This window comes from Megascapheus bottae, chromosome 8 (genome assembly GCF_031878675.1).
Source record: "Megascapheus bottae isolate mThoBot1 chromosome 8, mThoBot2.hap1, whole genome shotgun sequence".
NCBI lineage: Eukaryota > Metazoa > Chordata > Mammalia > Rodentia > Geomyidae > Megascapheus > Megascapheus bottae.
Genome location: NC_143516.1, coordinates 5,021,200 through 5,035,671, shown reverse-complemented (window position 1 = coordinate 5,035,671; position 14,472 = coordinate 5,021,200). Strand labels below are relative to the sequence as shown.

Below are 14,472 nucleotides of genomic sequence, written 5' to 3'. Positions count from 1 at the left end.
GACAGCGCCCAGGTGGAGTTCAAGCCTCATGACCCACAAAAAAAATCACGAAGCAGAACGCCATGGACTTTAGCTGTTCTTGCCCAAGCTGCAGAGCATCTTAAATCAGAGAAGACAGGGGTACCAGAGCTGGGGGCTGGGGAGGGGGGTGGGCACCGATCTGGGAGGGGTCAGGTGAGAGGAAGGACTCCAGCAGAGGTTGAATTCAGACTGAGGAGGCCCATGGGCTCAGAGTGGAGTTGGGGACTGTCAGCATCTGGGGAGGACAGTGGTCCCTAGGCCGGAGGGCTTGGCATGTAAGACCAGAAGCAGTATGAGATGACCGAGATTTGTCGGGAGCTTCCTTTCCTTGACAATCCCTTGTGCTGCCAAACAACCATTTCTACAGAACTGAGTGGATGGGTAGATTAACTTCTCCAGTGGTCCACGCTGAGACGAACTGAGTTTCTTTAGTCAAAGAGATGTAAGCCCAAATACCCGGACAAAAGCAAAATGATAGCTCTGGTGCTTACTCGTGGCTTTCCTATTTTATCAAGTAAGACTTTAGCATTTGATACATGAATGCTTGATGGATTCCTCCTTGTTTACCACCTTCATTTTTTTTTACCACATTACAATAGATTGACACATCTCTTTTCCTGGTTCATTCAGAGAAGTTTAACACAAGTACTGCAATGATGCTCTCACAAGCAACTACATTTGTGTGTAATTTGTGTGTATTTGCCATATTCGAAATGCCAGGTGGAAAGCCTTTTTATTCTCAGAGGTTCAGATATAATGATGAAATTCCCCCTCAGCCAGGCAAATCAGAAAAACCATTCTGGAGTGAAGAAAATACCGCAGTGGCACTCACTAGACACTATGTTGAAAATAAACTGTACAGCTTACAGAGAGCATGGGAGAGAGGGAAAAACCTGGAGAGAGTGAGGGAAGGTGTGATAGTGTCCAAAAAGAAATAGTAATCCCTCTGTAATAGCAATAAAAAATTTAAATTTAAGGGGCCGGGAGTTTGGCCTAGTGGTTAAAGTGCTTGCCTAGCATACATGAAGACCCGGAAGTGGTGCTGAGGCTCAAGTGGTAGAGCTCTAGCCTTGAGAAAGTCCAAGGAGAGTGCTCAGGCCCTGAGCTCAAGCTCAGGACTGGCAAAAAAAAAAAATTAAATTTAAATTTTTTTTTAAAGAAAGAAGAAAAGGCTAGGCTGGGAGTGTGGTCTAGTGGTAGAGTGCTTGCCTAGCATGCACGAAGCCCTGGTTTCAATTCCTCGGTACCACATACGCAGAAAAAAACTGAAGTGGTGCTGTGGCTTAAGTGGTAGAGCTCTAACCTTGAGAAAGCCCCGAGTTCAAGTCCCAGAACTGGCAAAAGAAAAACCAAGTGAGGAAAACATAATCAAAACTCTGGATTGTATTTCATGAGAGATCCAAGTGTTTGACTATAAACTTTTGTAATAATAAAGCTCTCATCATAAAAAAAAAAAAAACCTTCCTTTTTCTGTAGCTTGAATCTAGTGACTGGCAGATTTCTTCTCTGCAGGTGTTTCTTGCCATGCATTGGTCCCGGTCTCTGCCTTTCTCTCTAGATCACTGTGACGGATGAGGAGATTAGTAACCCGTCCTTTGCAGACCTGGTGAGAACTCCCCAGATGAGGAAGTGCACGCTCATCCTTATGTTTGCTTGGTAAGTCTGGCCTGCGGTGTATCTCGGGGCTCCTGGACCCCCCGCTCTAGCCAGGTGCGGCTCGGCCTCTCACACACCCTCCTGGTCTCGGCGATGGTGCAGGTTCACCAGTGCCGTCGTCTACCAAGGACTTGTCATGCGCTTGGGCATGGTGGGAGGAAACCTCTACGTGGACTTCTTCATCTCGGGCGTGGTGGAGCTGCCCGCCGCGCTCCTCATCCTGCTGACCATCGAGCGCCTGGGACGACGCCTCCCGTTTGCAGCAAGCAATGTAGTGGCCGGGGTGGCGTGCCTGGTCACGGCCTTCTTACCAGAAGGTAAGCCTCCCCCACCCGCCCCACCAACTTGTCTGGCTGCTGCTGCTGAAGAACCGGGCAAAACCTAACAGGATGGGCTTCCTTTTAGCCACCATTTTCAGAGTTCTTGGTGGTTTCCTGGGTGCCGACCTTCTGACTGGCACCGTGCTAGTATGTCACTGAGGTGACATACAGAAGAAAGGTGCAGTTCTCAGCTCCATTCAGTGCAGGACACATAAAGGGACAAGGACTCTCTAACACTGCCACCGTTCATTGGGATCACTAAACGAATAGCACCGTTGAGGAGATTTAGACAGAGAAAGGAGAGAGCAACGGAGGGAGGAAAGGCGATCAGTCCATGCAAGAGCTGTACTGCAAGTGAGAAGCAGGCGGGTGTGGCAAATCAAGTGAACCAGACAGAAACAAGAGGAGCAGGTTTTCCAAGGTTCCTGTGAGCAGAGTGCAGCCCAGCGGCCCGCCTCTGGGGAGCCCGGCATGTCAGGGATGTGTGGGTTAGAGCAAGTGGCACCTCCACATCTGAGCACAGCTGGCTCTTGGGCTGCCTCCTGTGTCCATGTGGGAAGCTGCCTTTCTCTGAAACTGGGAGACACAGGAAAGACACCGATGGTGATGCAGAGGTCGAACAGACATTAACCAGACACTTGATGGATGTGGTGCAGATTAATGAATTTATAAAACACCACATACACCTTTCTGGAATAAGATTTCAGAAATGCCGGTTTTCAGAGCTGGAGAAGAAAAGGATGGGAAGGGCCCCTGTCATACTGGAACGGCTGGTGAGATGCAGAAGTTTGGATTTATCTTGCTTTCCCGAGTGTATCCTGTGCCTGCTGTTGTAACACCCCACAGACGTGGTGGCTAGCTACGGTTGACCTGCCACGGTTCTTAGGGCTGGGCATCTCAAGTGGTGGGGGATGATGGGGGGTAAAGGGGAGGTAAGGAGGTAAGGAGGAGGTATGGGGGGTCCTTCCAGAGAGTCCAGGTGAGGGTGGTCCTGTGCTTATCTGCTGAGGGCAGCTGCCACTTCCCAACAGACACCGTAGAATTGTTCTCAGCGAGACTGAAGAGGCACTGCTCTTATACTGGACAATTTGGGGGTTTTATTCTTTTTATTGCCTTTCAGTAGTTGTACAAAGGAGTTTATGAATACAGTTGTAAAAGGCAGTTTATAAACACAGTATATCTTCATCCGTGTCATCGTCATCCCTTTCAACATTCTCACCCATCCCTCCCCTACCCGCCCTTTCCCTCTCTCTTCTTCATTTTGTAGGTTATACCTTGGCTTCTTGACTGTACCCTCCCTCTCTTCTCTTCTTCATTCATCCACCCCTTCTCCTTGAGCCCCCATCCCTTTTGCATACTCATCACTAAACTTTGCCTTTGCCTTTCTAAGGCATCCCACAATTTCAGTTCTCCTTGGAATCTACAGTATTTTAAGTAATATATATATATGTATATATATATATATTTTTTTTGCCAGTCCTGGGCTTGAGCTCAGGGCCTGAGCACTGTCCTTGGACTTTCTCAAGGCTAGAGCTCTACCACTTGAGCCTCAGCACCACTTCTGGCTTTTTTCTATGTATGTGGTACCAGAGGAATCAAACCCGGGTCTTTGTGCATGCTAGGCAAGCACTTTAACCACTAGGCCAAACTCCCGGCCCTTAAGTACTATATTATACCTGACACTGTTTATAGTCTGCAGACCTGACTGCTTTTAGATCTCATGTCATTTTTAAGTCACATGTCAAATCCCAAGACTGGAAGTTCTTCTCCAGCTTGAGGCATTCTTCCACTTGCAGGCGCCTTTGTGCTTCCCGACTCTTGTCCCCAGGGGCTGTTGAATTAGCACTCCAGGCTTTGCCTGTTGGTGCTGTGTGGCCCCAGGCAGAGTCAGTAGGATGCTTGTTCTCATGAGGAAACAGTCAGAGCTCAGAGTTACAGAACTCACGTAAGATAACCTCCCTCCCCTGAACCCAGCTTTTCAGGGTCTGCGAAGGAAATTCTGCGAGGGAAAAAAAAGAAAAGAAATACTCTTTCTGACTATGCCCTGTGTCTATAATGCTCTGCTTCAGGCACAAATTCTGAACTCTAATTAAAATCTGGAAAATGTGCTGGAAATGAAGACTGGGGGCCTCAGCTGAGGCCCTGGCAGGTGCTTGATGGGCTTCGGGGGCAGTGGAGAGGCTGCTTCCCTGCAGACACCTGAGCTAGCAGCTCAGATGCTTCAGCCACAGGTGTTGTTTTAGTAAATCAAGAATTTTTTGTGCATTTTTTGGTCAGCCGTGGGGCTTGAACTCTAGACCTGGGAGCTATCCCTGAGCTCTTCAGCTCAAGGCAACCTCCCTATCCCTTGAGCCTCAGGGCCACGTCAGGTTTTCTAGTGGTTAATTGGAGATAAGAGTCTCCCAGTCTTCAGTGCCTGGGCTGGCTATGAACTGCCATCCTTAGATCTCAGTCTCCTGAGTAGCTAGGATCACAGGTGTGAGCCACTGTATCCGGCTAAGACTGTTTTATAAATGAATTCCATGGACAAGTTCCATACCTCATGCATATTTCACTTTTCTTTTCTTTTTTTTGCTGGCCCTGGGACTTAAACTCTGGGCCTTGAACTCTGGACTTAGGCACTATTCCTGAGCTTCTTTTTGTTCTACCACTTGAGCCATAGCATCATTTTGCTGGCTTTTGTTTTGTTTTGTTTTTGAGTAGTTTACTGGAGATTAGAGCCTTCTGCCGGACTGTCCTGCCTGGGCTGGCAGGATTGAACTGTAATCCTCATATCTCAGCCTCCTGAGTAACAAGGATCACAGATGTGAGCCACCAGCACACAGCCCCTATTTAGCTTTTCAACTGAGGCTAGAACTGTTTAATGGGGTGTGAGAGGAGAGAACGAAACTCATAAAACGAGTTGGACAGTGGTGGCTCTCACTTGTAATCCTAGGTACTCAAGAGGCTGAGATCTGAGGACTGCTGTTTGAACCAGCCTGAGTAGAAGGGTTGATAAGACTCTTCTCTCCAATTAACTACCAGAAAGCCAGAAGTGACTCAAGTGGTCAAGTACCAGGCTTCAGGGAAAAAGCCAAATGAGACTGTGAGTCTGGAATTCTGGCACAAAAAAACATGCAAACAGCAACAATTAAAACACACGTGCATACACACATACATGGTAGAAAATGTTGTTGACTCGGGTGAATAACCAATCAATTCAGTAAGAGAGTAAGCACCACTCAGGTCAGTCTTTTGTGGATGTCATTCTATGCCTACTCTAACCACTGACTATAATCTGAAGACTTGTCTCTTCTCCAAGTCCTCTAGGGAAGAATAATGTAAATTGTGCAACTTTTAAGAAATTTAAAGGTCTGGCTCTTTAGAATTCTAATTACATTGCTTCTGCCTTTAACACAGAATAAAGAAGATAGCATGTGACACAAGTTATAATCCCATCACTCAGGGGGCTGGGGCAGGAGGAGCAACAGTTTTCTGGAACTTTTGCTAGCCTGGGCCACATAGTAAGACCTTGTGGCTCTCATAGAGGGGTGAGGAGAAAAAGAGAGGAAGGGAAAAAAAGAGGGAGGGAAAGGGAGTGAGAAAAGGGAGGGAGGAAAGAAAAGAGAAGGGATGGGAGGGAGCGAAGAAGGAAGGGAGGGAGGTGAGAGAAGGAGGGAGGGAATGAAGAAGAAAGAAGGGGGAAGGAAGGAAGAAAAATAGGAGGGGAGGAAGGGTGATGATGGTAAAGATGATGTCTCCTAGAGAATGTTTGACACTTTTCTCAGTTACTCTTTCAAGAGAAGTCAATCTATTACTGTATTATAAGAACCTGGCTCTTCTCACATGATTTGTTAATGGAGAAGCAGGATTAGGTTGAAGAAGATAACGGATGACTCATGCCATAGGGAGAAAGCACATGGAACTGGTTTCCATTCCAAAGATCTCAAAGCCCAGCTGTTCTGTGAAAACCAGGGTCTTCTGGTTATTGTTAAAATATGTGTAAGATGCTAGAAGTCTCCGTCATTTGTGTTTAAAAGCCTTGGGTTGGGGGACACTCAGCAAATGCCTTTTATTGTTTCGCACAATGCTGTTGACATTAACCCTTGACTCTCCCCATCCACCATCTTGTGTTTGCAGGGCTACCCTGGTTACGGACCACAGTGGCTACCCTGGGTCGGCTAGGGATAACCATGGCCTTTGAAATTGTTTATTTGGTCAATTCGGAACTATACCCAACAACATTACGGTAATTCCAAATTATACCTTATGATTTTTTTTTCCTAAGTAACTCTGTTGTCAAACATTTCCTGGCTTGGTGCTCTATTAGCCTGGGCTGTGCAGAAGCTATGCTGTGAGCGCCTGCTGCTTTCTGCCTCACCGACTGCCATGTTTTGCAGCAGAAGTGTGGCTCGTGTCAGTGTCTTCAAATGGAGCTAGAGTTTTGTACAAAGACACCAAACTTGAAATGGTAAAGGCTAAGAATATTAACTTAAAGTAGTGTAGGCTAAGTAGTCTTCTTTCATCAACACCACCCTGCTTCAAGACTCTGGCCTCCCCTCTAGATGTGTCTGGCCGAGTGGGCAGCTGGCTTCAGAAGGGTCACGTGAGAATTTCATGAGCACAGCTGCGGGCACCAGGACAGCACATGCGTGTCCCCATACTGCTGACAGATGGAAGTCTTTGCACCAGTGTGTGAAAGACTTCCTGGCTACTCTTACCACTAAACAGTGAGGAATGGAAATGGTTTTCTCAAAGCCCGAAATAGCAATTTTTGTAATGAAGAAGTAGAAACGCATTGTCACTGTTTCCAAAATTTAACCACCTCTGAATATTTTCATTATTTTGATTTGATGTATGTAAGTAATTTCCGTGTAAACCCATGTTGATTCCGTAGGAACTTTGGCGTTTCCCTGTGCTCGGGTCTGTGTGATTTGGGGGGCATCGTAGCGCCGTTCCTTCTCTTCCGCCTGGCAGCCCTGTGGCTGGAACTACCTCTAATCATCTTTGGTAAGAACTCATTTCCAAACCTTCTCAGGGCTTCCACTTTTCACGTTTGCTATTCCTGGTCTTTCCCTCCTCCGCTTTCTGTGATAATTACGTCTGCTTTGAGGAGCAGTAAAACCAGAAATGCTAACGGGTTGTAAGTTACATGACAGGATGGTGAGGAGGGGTGTTCAGGTGAGTCTTCTGAATGAAAACGGAACATCATGAAGTTCTTGAAGGATATTTGAGAATGGAAATGAACATTTTCAGACAGACCAGGCGTCAATGGCTCACGCCTGTAATCTGAGCTTCTCAGGAGGTTGACATCTAAAGATCAGGATTCAAAGCCAGTCCAGTCAATGAAGTCCAGAAGAGTCTTATCTCCCATGAACCACCAGAAAACCAGAAGTGGCACTGTGGCTCAAGTGGTAGAATATCAGAGAAAAAGATAAGCAACAGTGTCCAGGCCCTGACATTTCAGAGCAACTTGGATCTTCATGTTGTTATGTTTAAAAGTCAGCCTAAAATGTAATAAAATAAAATAAGAAGTAAAAACCAGCCTAAAGAGTAATTGTATTTCTAGATGTTCGATGTCAACCCCAGAAGGGGTGGTAGTTTCTCACTTGCCAGCACACCACAAGGCTACGAAGTCATAGAGCTGATAGAGGACATTTCAAGAATTTCGGCTCTGAGGCTAGAAAAAGGTCGTGGTAACTGAAGGCTGATGAGAGGTCAACGGTCAGCCAGTGAAGACAAGAGTTAAGGTGGCTCAGCTTTTCTAGTAAGCTGTGGAGCAGGACAGAGCAGATGAATCGTATGGTAGGAGACGGGTGTGGATGAAGCCTTGCCCTCGGGCAAGGCTCATAGTGTGACACGTGGCAGGAACAGAAGAACAGAGTGCACGAAGCACTCAGTATCAGGAAAAGGAAGAGGAAGGTCTCCTCTCTGCTGGCTTCTGTTTTCCTTGGGAAGCAGGGCACAGCCACCCCCACGCAGAGGCCCAGAGTATCCTCAGTGAGGGACACACAAGGTCACATTGCCTGGTGATGTCATGGCCACCCACACTTGCCTATGTCTGCTCCATGACGTTCCCACAAGGGAATCACCTTACGACACAGAGGCTGTCCCATTATCAGGGCCGCATGACTAACAGCTAACTGAGCAAGTAGATGCCAAGAGCACAGGGACTGTGGTGGTGGCCAGGGTTTGGAGAAGTGCAAACACTGAAGTAGTGCAAGAGCTGGTACTCGCCAGCAGCGGGTGGAGGACGTCATGGCTGAGCAGCGCAGCTGACCAAGGGAGGGGGTTGGGGAGAATGTCCTGGGTAGTTCTGGACATGGTGCTTTCCCCTTTCTGCAGGTGTGCTGGCCTCCGTCTGTGGTGGCCTCGTGATGCTCCTACCTGAAACCAAAGGCATTGCCTTGCCAGAAACGGTGGATGATGTGGAAAAACTCGGCAGGTATCGTACAAGTTTCAATAATACTAAATGAAAGCATCGATTTAAGCCCTGAGGGAAAGAATGTTATTAACAAAACTGAATACCTGTAGGGAAAAAAATAACGTTAAGTCTTCCTTTCATGTCCTAAGGAAAAAGGTTCAAGGTAAATTTAAAAGGTTACCTAAAAAAAAAGTTTAAAAAGAATATGTGCTATTTTTAAAAAGTGGTTGAGAGCATCTCCAATTAAGGTATTAAAACTCAGACATGCTCTAAAGAAAGGGACTAATGAGGTGTCAGTGAAATAATTTAAATGTGTGTTATTAGAGAACTGGTAGAAACTGCTAATATATCCAGAATACGCATTACTCTACAGACCTGAAAAGAAGCAGGATCTGTCTGTATGGAATGAAACAGGGAGCCAGTGAAGACTGCTCACTCACAAGGTGAAATGCAAACAATATTGATAGACAGGAAGATAGGAGAGAGAAGAGAACACAGACACAAACATGCATCCCTAAATATATAGACAGAACATAGATGATACGATGCATACATAGGAGACAGACAGAGGCATGATAGATGTTCGATAAATACATAGAACAAAGAAGTCAGATACATAGGTGGTAGGTAGATGAACAGACAGATAGGCAGACAGATGACAGGAAGACAAGACAGATGATGGGGGCATCAGCTGTTGTCTGATTGGTCAGATCCTTTGGTAGCCGACTGCTGGGTATTGGCTGGAGATTTTGTTTTGAGAGCACAGTAAGTCTTTCTTAGGAAAGTTCTAGGGATGATTAATCAATCTGATTTTTCAAAATAGTGTCAGAAATTGGAACAATGAGATTACTGGATAACTTAGCTGTTTCTACTAAGGGGTTGCATAATCTTTCACAAGGACTTTTTCTGTTCTCTTTTGTTTTGTCAGTTCACATTCTCATCAATGTGGCAGGAAAAAGAATATTCAGGTTTCCAGCTCTCATGTCTGAGGCTCCTTCAGAGTGGGAAGGAACGGGCCGCGAGGATGTTTCCATCCCTCCCTCCCTCCCTCCTCCCCCTCCTCCCTCCCCCTTCCTCCCCCCCCCTCAAGCCCAGCTGGAGGGATGAGCCCTTCAGCTCCGCCCTTCCTTCTAAGTATATAAAGATGCCCTGTCTGAAGAATTTTTCTATGGTGTTAGATGACTTAGTATTCTCATGCTACCCTGAAGAACACGTGTGTTCACTTTAGCAAAGCTCCTCTAGGTGCCCACAGCCCTCCCTGGGCTTTCTCCTGTGTTGGAGCAATGCCTTTGGCTCCCTGGCTGAGAAGAAAGGAAAAGAAAGGCTGTCGCTGTCTCAGGAAAGCTCTAACACGGATGGAAGCGGATGGCGTGCAATCAAGCATCCAGCACAGAAATCCTCTAACCAGTCTAATAAGAGGACGGAGCTCCAAACCCAACATTCTGAGGAGCCTTGGTGAATAGAAGGCTGAGGGTGGTGCCTACTTTCTTGGCTGGCACCTTGGCTGGCACAGCCAAGTGTTTGCCCCATCCACCTCCTCTGAAGCACTTGGGGTTCAGGGCCACAGTCCCTAAAATAAGAACAGGCCTGCTTGTGCGAGTTAAGGCTTTGTCTCCATTCTTTATAAGTTCAGCCTACAGATTGTTTGGGATATTTTTGACTCTCATTTAGTGGATGCCAAGAGCCCCAAATTCTGTCTTTACCAAACAAAAAAAAACATGGATTAGATTTCCTGGATTTTATGATTTTAAAAAAACAAAAAGGTATTGATATTGCATTTGTTCCAGCAGTATTCTTGATTGAGTGGAAAAAACATATGGACAAAAAACGTAGACAGTTCTCATTCAAGACACATGGAACCGAAATACAATGCAGTGTTCTACTTTATATTTTACATTTTTTTCTACTTTCACTTTCAGTACATACCCAATGCTGATTTAATTTTAATGACAGACTTTGTGTGGACAGATAAAATGGGTACCAAGGGTTATCCTTACTGATGAGGAAAGAATTCATACATGGAAATATGTGTGTGCTGTTTGTAAAATAATCCTTGTAACCGGCCAGGCACATCAGAATTGAATGTGACATTTCTACTCATCGGTGATTGCACATTCAATACTGCCTTCACCCTGCACTCATACATATTTGCATTTTTGCTTCTCTTTTCCACAAAATGGCTGTTGCTCTTTGGTATCTGTCACCACTGGATTGTATTCTGAGTTGATATTTTTGTTTGGTAACAATAAAAACAAATTTTAATTGTTAAGAAAAAAAGATAGTCCTCCCTTTCTCTTTCTTCCAAACATGCGTCACCCTAAAACACGCTGTCCCTGTGACAACCATGCTCTGGGCCACTTCCAAGTGTGGAAGCCAGTGTGTGATGGGAAAGAAATGATCTGCCTTCGGCACTGGGGTGTGACACCATTCCTACCCTCCCTAAGGTAGGACATACAAGACACACAGAGACTCCGCCAGTCAGCTATCATACTTCCGTCTCCTGGCTCACGCCATGACCTCTGCATGATGGCCCCTGAGCTGGGCTGAAGCTGACATGTCCGTGTAATTCCCAAGAGGAGACCTTGTTGTCCTGGCCCCCTGTATGTGTGGCTCCTCATGCCTTGAGGGGCCAGAAGACCCCAAGGACATGCATTGGGCTGCCCTCAGCAGCCACGTCAGACGATGTGCTAAATCTTATCTCGCAGGCTGCCTCATCCTGCAGGTCTTTTGAAAACGAGCCAACTTCAGTTTATCCACCGAGACTTCACAAGGAGGATGGAGAACATGAAAATACTGACGCCCCCCCGGAAAAACAAATTAAATGCAATCAATATTAGTACACAGTTTATTTTCAACAGGCATCCCATTTATATTGCTTTGGTATTACAGAATCCAGTAGTTTATGGACAGGAAAAAAATTTATTCACAATAATACAAAAAAATAAAAATGCTGGGGGCTGGCAGCAGATGGTGGTTAAGTACAGGGTCTGCAATTACTGTCGAATGTCTGTGGACATTCTGAATTCCCTACGCAAGTTCCAGCACTTACAGTAAGTTTTTGCTCCCCTCCAGTTAATTATTCCTCATGGTTTGCTCAATCCAAGAAACAAACATTGAAACACGAACATAGACACCAGGCTTATTGGGACGTGCACAGCCCAGACCCCAGGAAGTGACGCCTTGTAAAACATATTTGTCCTTCTCAAAGCAAACCAGTGGCCCTCCGCTGTCGCCCTGAAAAAAGGAAGGGAAAGGGTGAAGAGGCTACCTTTGATTATGGGATTGCAGATTGTCTATACTGTGTGAACGTTTTCCCAGTCCCTAAAACTGGAAAGGGGGCTGGGAGTTTGGCCTAGTGGTAGAGGGCTTGCCTAGCATGCATGAAGACCCGGGTTCCATTCCTCAGTATCACATACATAGAAAAAAGTGGTGCTGAGGCTCAAGTGGTAGAGCTCTAGCCTTGAGAAGATCCAAGGACAGTGCTCAGGCCCTGAGCTCAAGCCCAGGACTGGCAAAAAAAACAAAACAACAACAAAAAAACCAAAAAACTGGAAGGATCTTAAGATTTGAACATGGAAGTGTTCAAGTTCTGAGCAGAATATGTACAGTGAAACCACAGGTTTCCATTTCTCTGGGAAACAATCCCTAGTAAATACTTTCCTTCCCCTCCTGCTGGGGTTTCTTTCAGGCCTGAGCATAGTTATACAGAAGTACTGCTGGATTCTCCATCCTGGATTCTCCATCCCCTTCCTTGTTGGAAAGCCCCGCCCTCTTCCCTGTCCACCAACAGAGTCATGTGACCTGTGGAAGTTGTGGCACTGGGACCCCTTCCTGCCTGTCTGACTGGAACGGAAGGCCTGGAGATTCACCTGCGATGATCTCCTTCGGCCTTCAGGGCAGACCACACAGTTTCTCGACAGCGATGCTGGCCCTTGGGTTGGCAAACCCTCCTGATTTTCCCACGAGGGGCGGAGACAGGCCAACCATAAACCAGTGTGACTCTCCTTTTAGTTTTTCCTTACCTGGCAGCTGTCAACGCCACCAGCCAAATGTCCAGCGCAGAGCTCCGTTGATCTGACTCTTCCATTCAGGTATTCATAGCGATTGCATACCTTGTTCTCAATCACAGGGAGCTGAGCCTCCTTCAGATTACCAGCGCCAAAGGTCCCTGTGTTGAAAGAGTAAAAAAACAGTCACTGATGCCAACACATGGTTCTGAGGAAACTTCCAGAACAGCAGAGCAGACGTGGCAGGGCTTGTTTGTGCCTATGGTTGGATAACCCAATGGGCCATTTTACAGAAGATGTTGTGAGACTTCTGGATAATGCTTGGAGAATTGTCTTTTGCTTACTCTTAACTTTTCTTTTAAAATCTATAAGCACAATTAGTACGTGAAGAGAGTTTGAAAAAGCCCTTGCTCCTATTTGCACACATCCTTTTCAGGCTATAGAAAAGCTCAGGAATTGACATCTTGCCTTCCTGTTCGCTAGAAAGGCTTTTTAATGTAATGCGGGGCTATATAATGGTTCTGAGGTTTCCTCTTGGAGTAGAAAAATGTTCTAGAAACTTGGTGGCCAGATACATAACATTGTAACGGTTTTAAGTTCCTCTCTAATGCACTTTTCAAATTGGCTAAGATAGTGAATTTTATGTTGTGTGTATATCATTGCAATAAAAAGTAAAAATAGCTATCACTCTTGGAGAGTTAACCTTTTCAGGCATAAGCTCAGAATATGGCACAATTCCTTTAACCCACAGCCAGTCCTGTGTAGCAGACACTTAAGGAAGGAAACAGGCTTATAGAGATTGCCACTGTGTTCTGTTGACCCCACTCTTGCCTCCAGCGTCTTATCTGTCACACAGTTTGTCCTCATTCTGTAAGGTTCTGAATTCCCAGAAATCATATAGACATAGCTACAGTTCCCCAAAGCTTTGTCACATTAGTGCCTAAAAGGCTATGATGGTATAAAAACGTCCTAGAAGAGTGTCACCATCCCTTCATGAACATTCATATCATACTATTGTTGAACTGTTTTAACTTTTAAAATATTAGCTAGTGTAACAGGTGGATATTATCCAGATTCATTTTCTAATTTACATTGCTTTGACAATTAAAGGCTTGTGTGTTAGTGGTCGCATAACTTCATTTTTGCGGAAGGGGGAAAACTGCTTCTCTAGCTCCGCAAGAATGAAAGAGGGCATTTGCAAAATTGCTGGAGCAAATGCTTTTTTCCTGATGAACACACCTGAGCCAAGGATATCTCAGGAGTTTACAGATAATCCAATTTTCTAATTTCGCAAGCCTGGCTTTCCCCAAGTTTTGCAATACATGTTCCTTGCTTGTTTGTTTTTCCCTATGCTAGCATAGGACAGCCAAGGAAAGGCCCACTAACCCTTCCTGAGACTTGGACTGGACTTGGATGCTTGTCTGGGGTCAGAAAACTTGCACTCAATCTGGGGATCATAGGGTCCATAGGAGGTTTGTGTGAATGTCCTGTCCAAAGCCCAGCGCAGTCCTTCCGGGCCAGAGAGGAGGAAGGGCCTGACCTCCAAACACTGGGCAAGCAGGTGGGGTGGGCATTGTCCAAAGTTAGTGGGAGAGAGCAGAGGGGGCGGAAATATTCTGCTGAAAGTTAATGTGGTGACTGCTGGCAAGTGCTCTTGGGTGTGCTCTCTGGGCACATGGGTGAAACCCACAGCTGGGTGACAGGAAGTTGATGGGGTCTGTGTGGAGGTGCTGCCATCTGGTGGCCATATCTAGAGAAGGCACATCCGGAGACCTTCGGCAGAGCTCCGCAGGAGGCTACAGGCTTGAGCCGGGGAAAGCCTGGAGCCCAGAAAGCAGCCACCTAAGCCTGCCTGGGGGATCCCCTCACCTCCACATTTTGCATTTGAAGACGACAGACCAGGGAAGCATAAAGACACAAAGCCAAGAGAAGGAGAAGTGTGATAGGCTCGAGAGGCTGAGAACATTGACTGTAGGTCAAGAGTAACATGGAGCAAGGGGATAAGCAAGAGACAACATAAACTGCATTACTTGTGCAGTTACATTTGTGATTCTTCCTGGTCCGT

At 46.1% G+C, this 14,472-nt stretch overlaps 2 protein-coding genes across 2 annotated transcripts in view; one reads left to right on the top strand and one right to left on the bottom strand.

Annotated features, from left to right (window-relative positions):
• Slc22a3 (solute carrier family 22 member 3) overlaps positions 1-9,909 on the top strand; it is a 58,199-nt gene extending 48,290 nt beyond the window's left edge. Inside the window, exons 6-11 of the mRNA XM_090337871.1 lie at positions 1,580-1,677; positions 1,780-1,994; positions 6,117-6,225; positions 6,874-6,986; positions 8,322-8,421; positions 9,329-9,909. Of these exons, the coding sequence (XP_090193997.1) occupies positions 1,580-1,677; positions 1,780-1,994; positions 6,117-6,225; positions 6,874-6,986; positions 8,322-8,421; positions 9,329-9,389 (696 nt within the window). The 3' untranslated portion in view covers positions 9,390-9,909. The remainder of the gene's footprint in view (positions 1-1,579; positions 1,678-1,779; positions 1,995-6,116; positions 6,226-6,873; positions 6,987-8,321; positions 8,422-9,328) is intronic.
• A 1,322-nt stretch (positions 9,910-11,231) lies between these two features.
• Plg (plasminogen) overlaps positions 11,232-14,472 on the bottom strand; it is a 34,897-nt gene continuing 31,656 nt past the window's right edge. Inside the window, exons 18-19 of the mRNA XM_090337870.1 lie at positions 12,423-12,568; positions 11,232-11,634 (exon numbers count right to left, since the gene is read on the bottom strand). Of these exons, the coding sequence (XP_090193996.1) occupies positions 11,473-11,634; positions 12,423-12,568 (308 nt within the window). The 3' untranslated portion in view covers positions 11,232-11,472. The remainder of the gene's footprint in view (positions 11,635-12,422; positions 12,569-14,472) is intronic.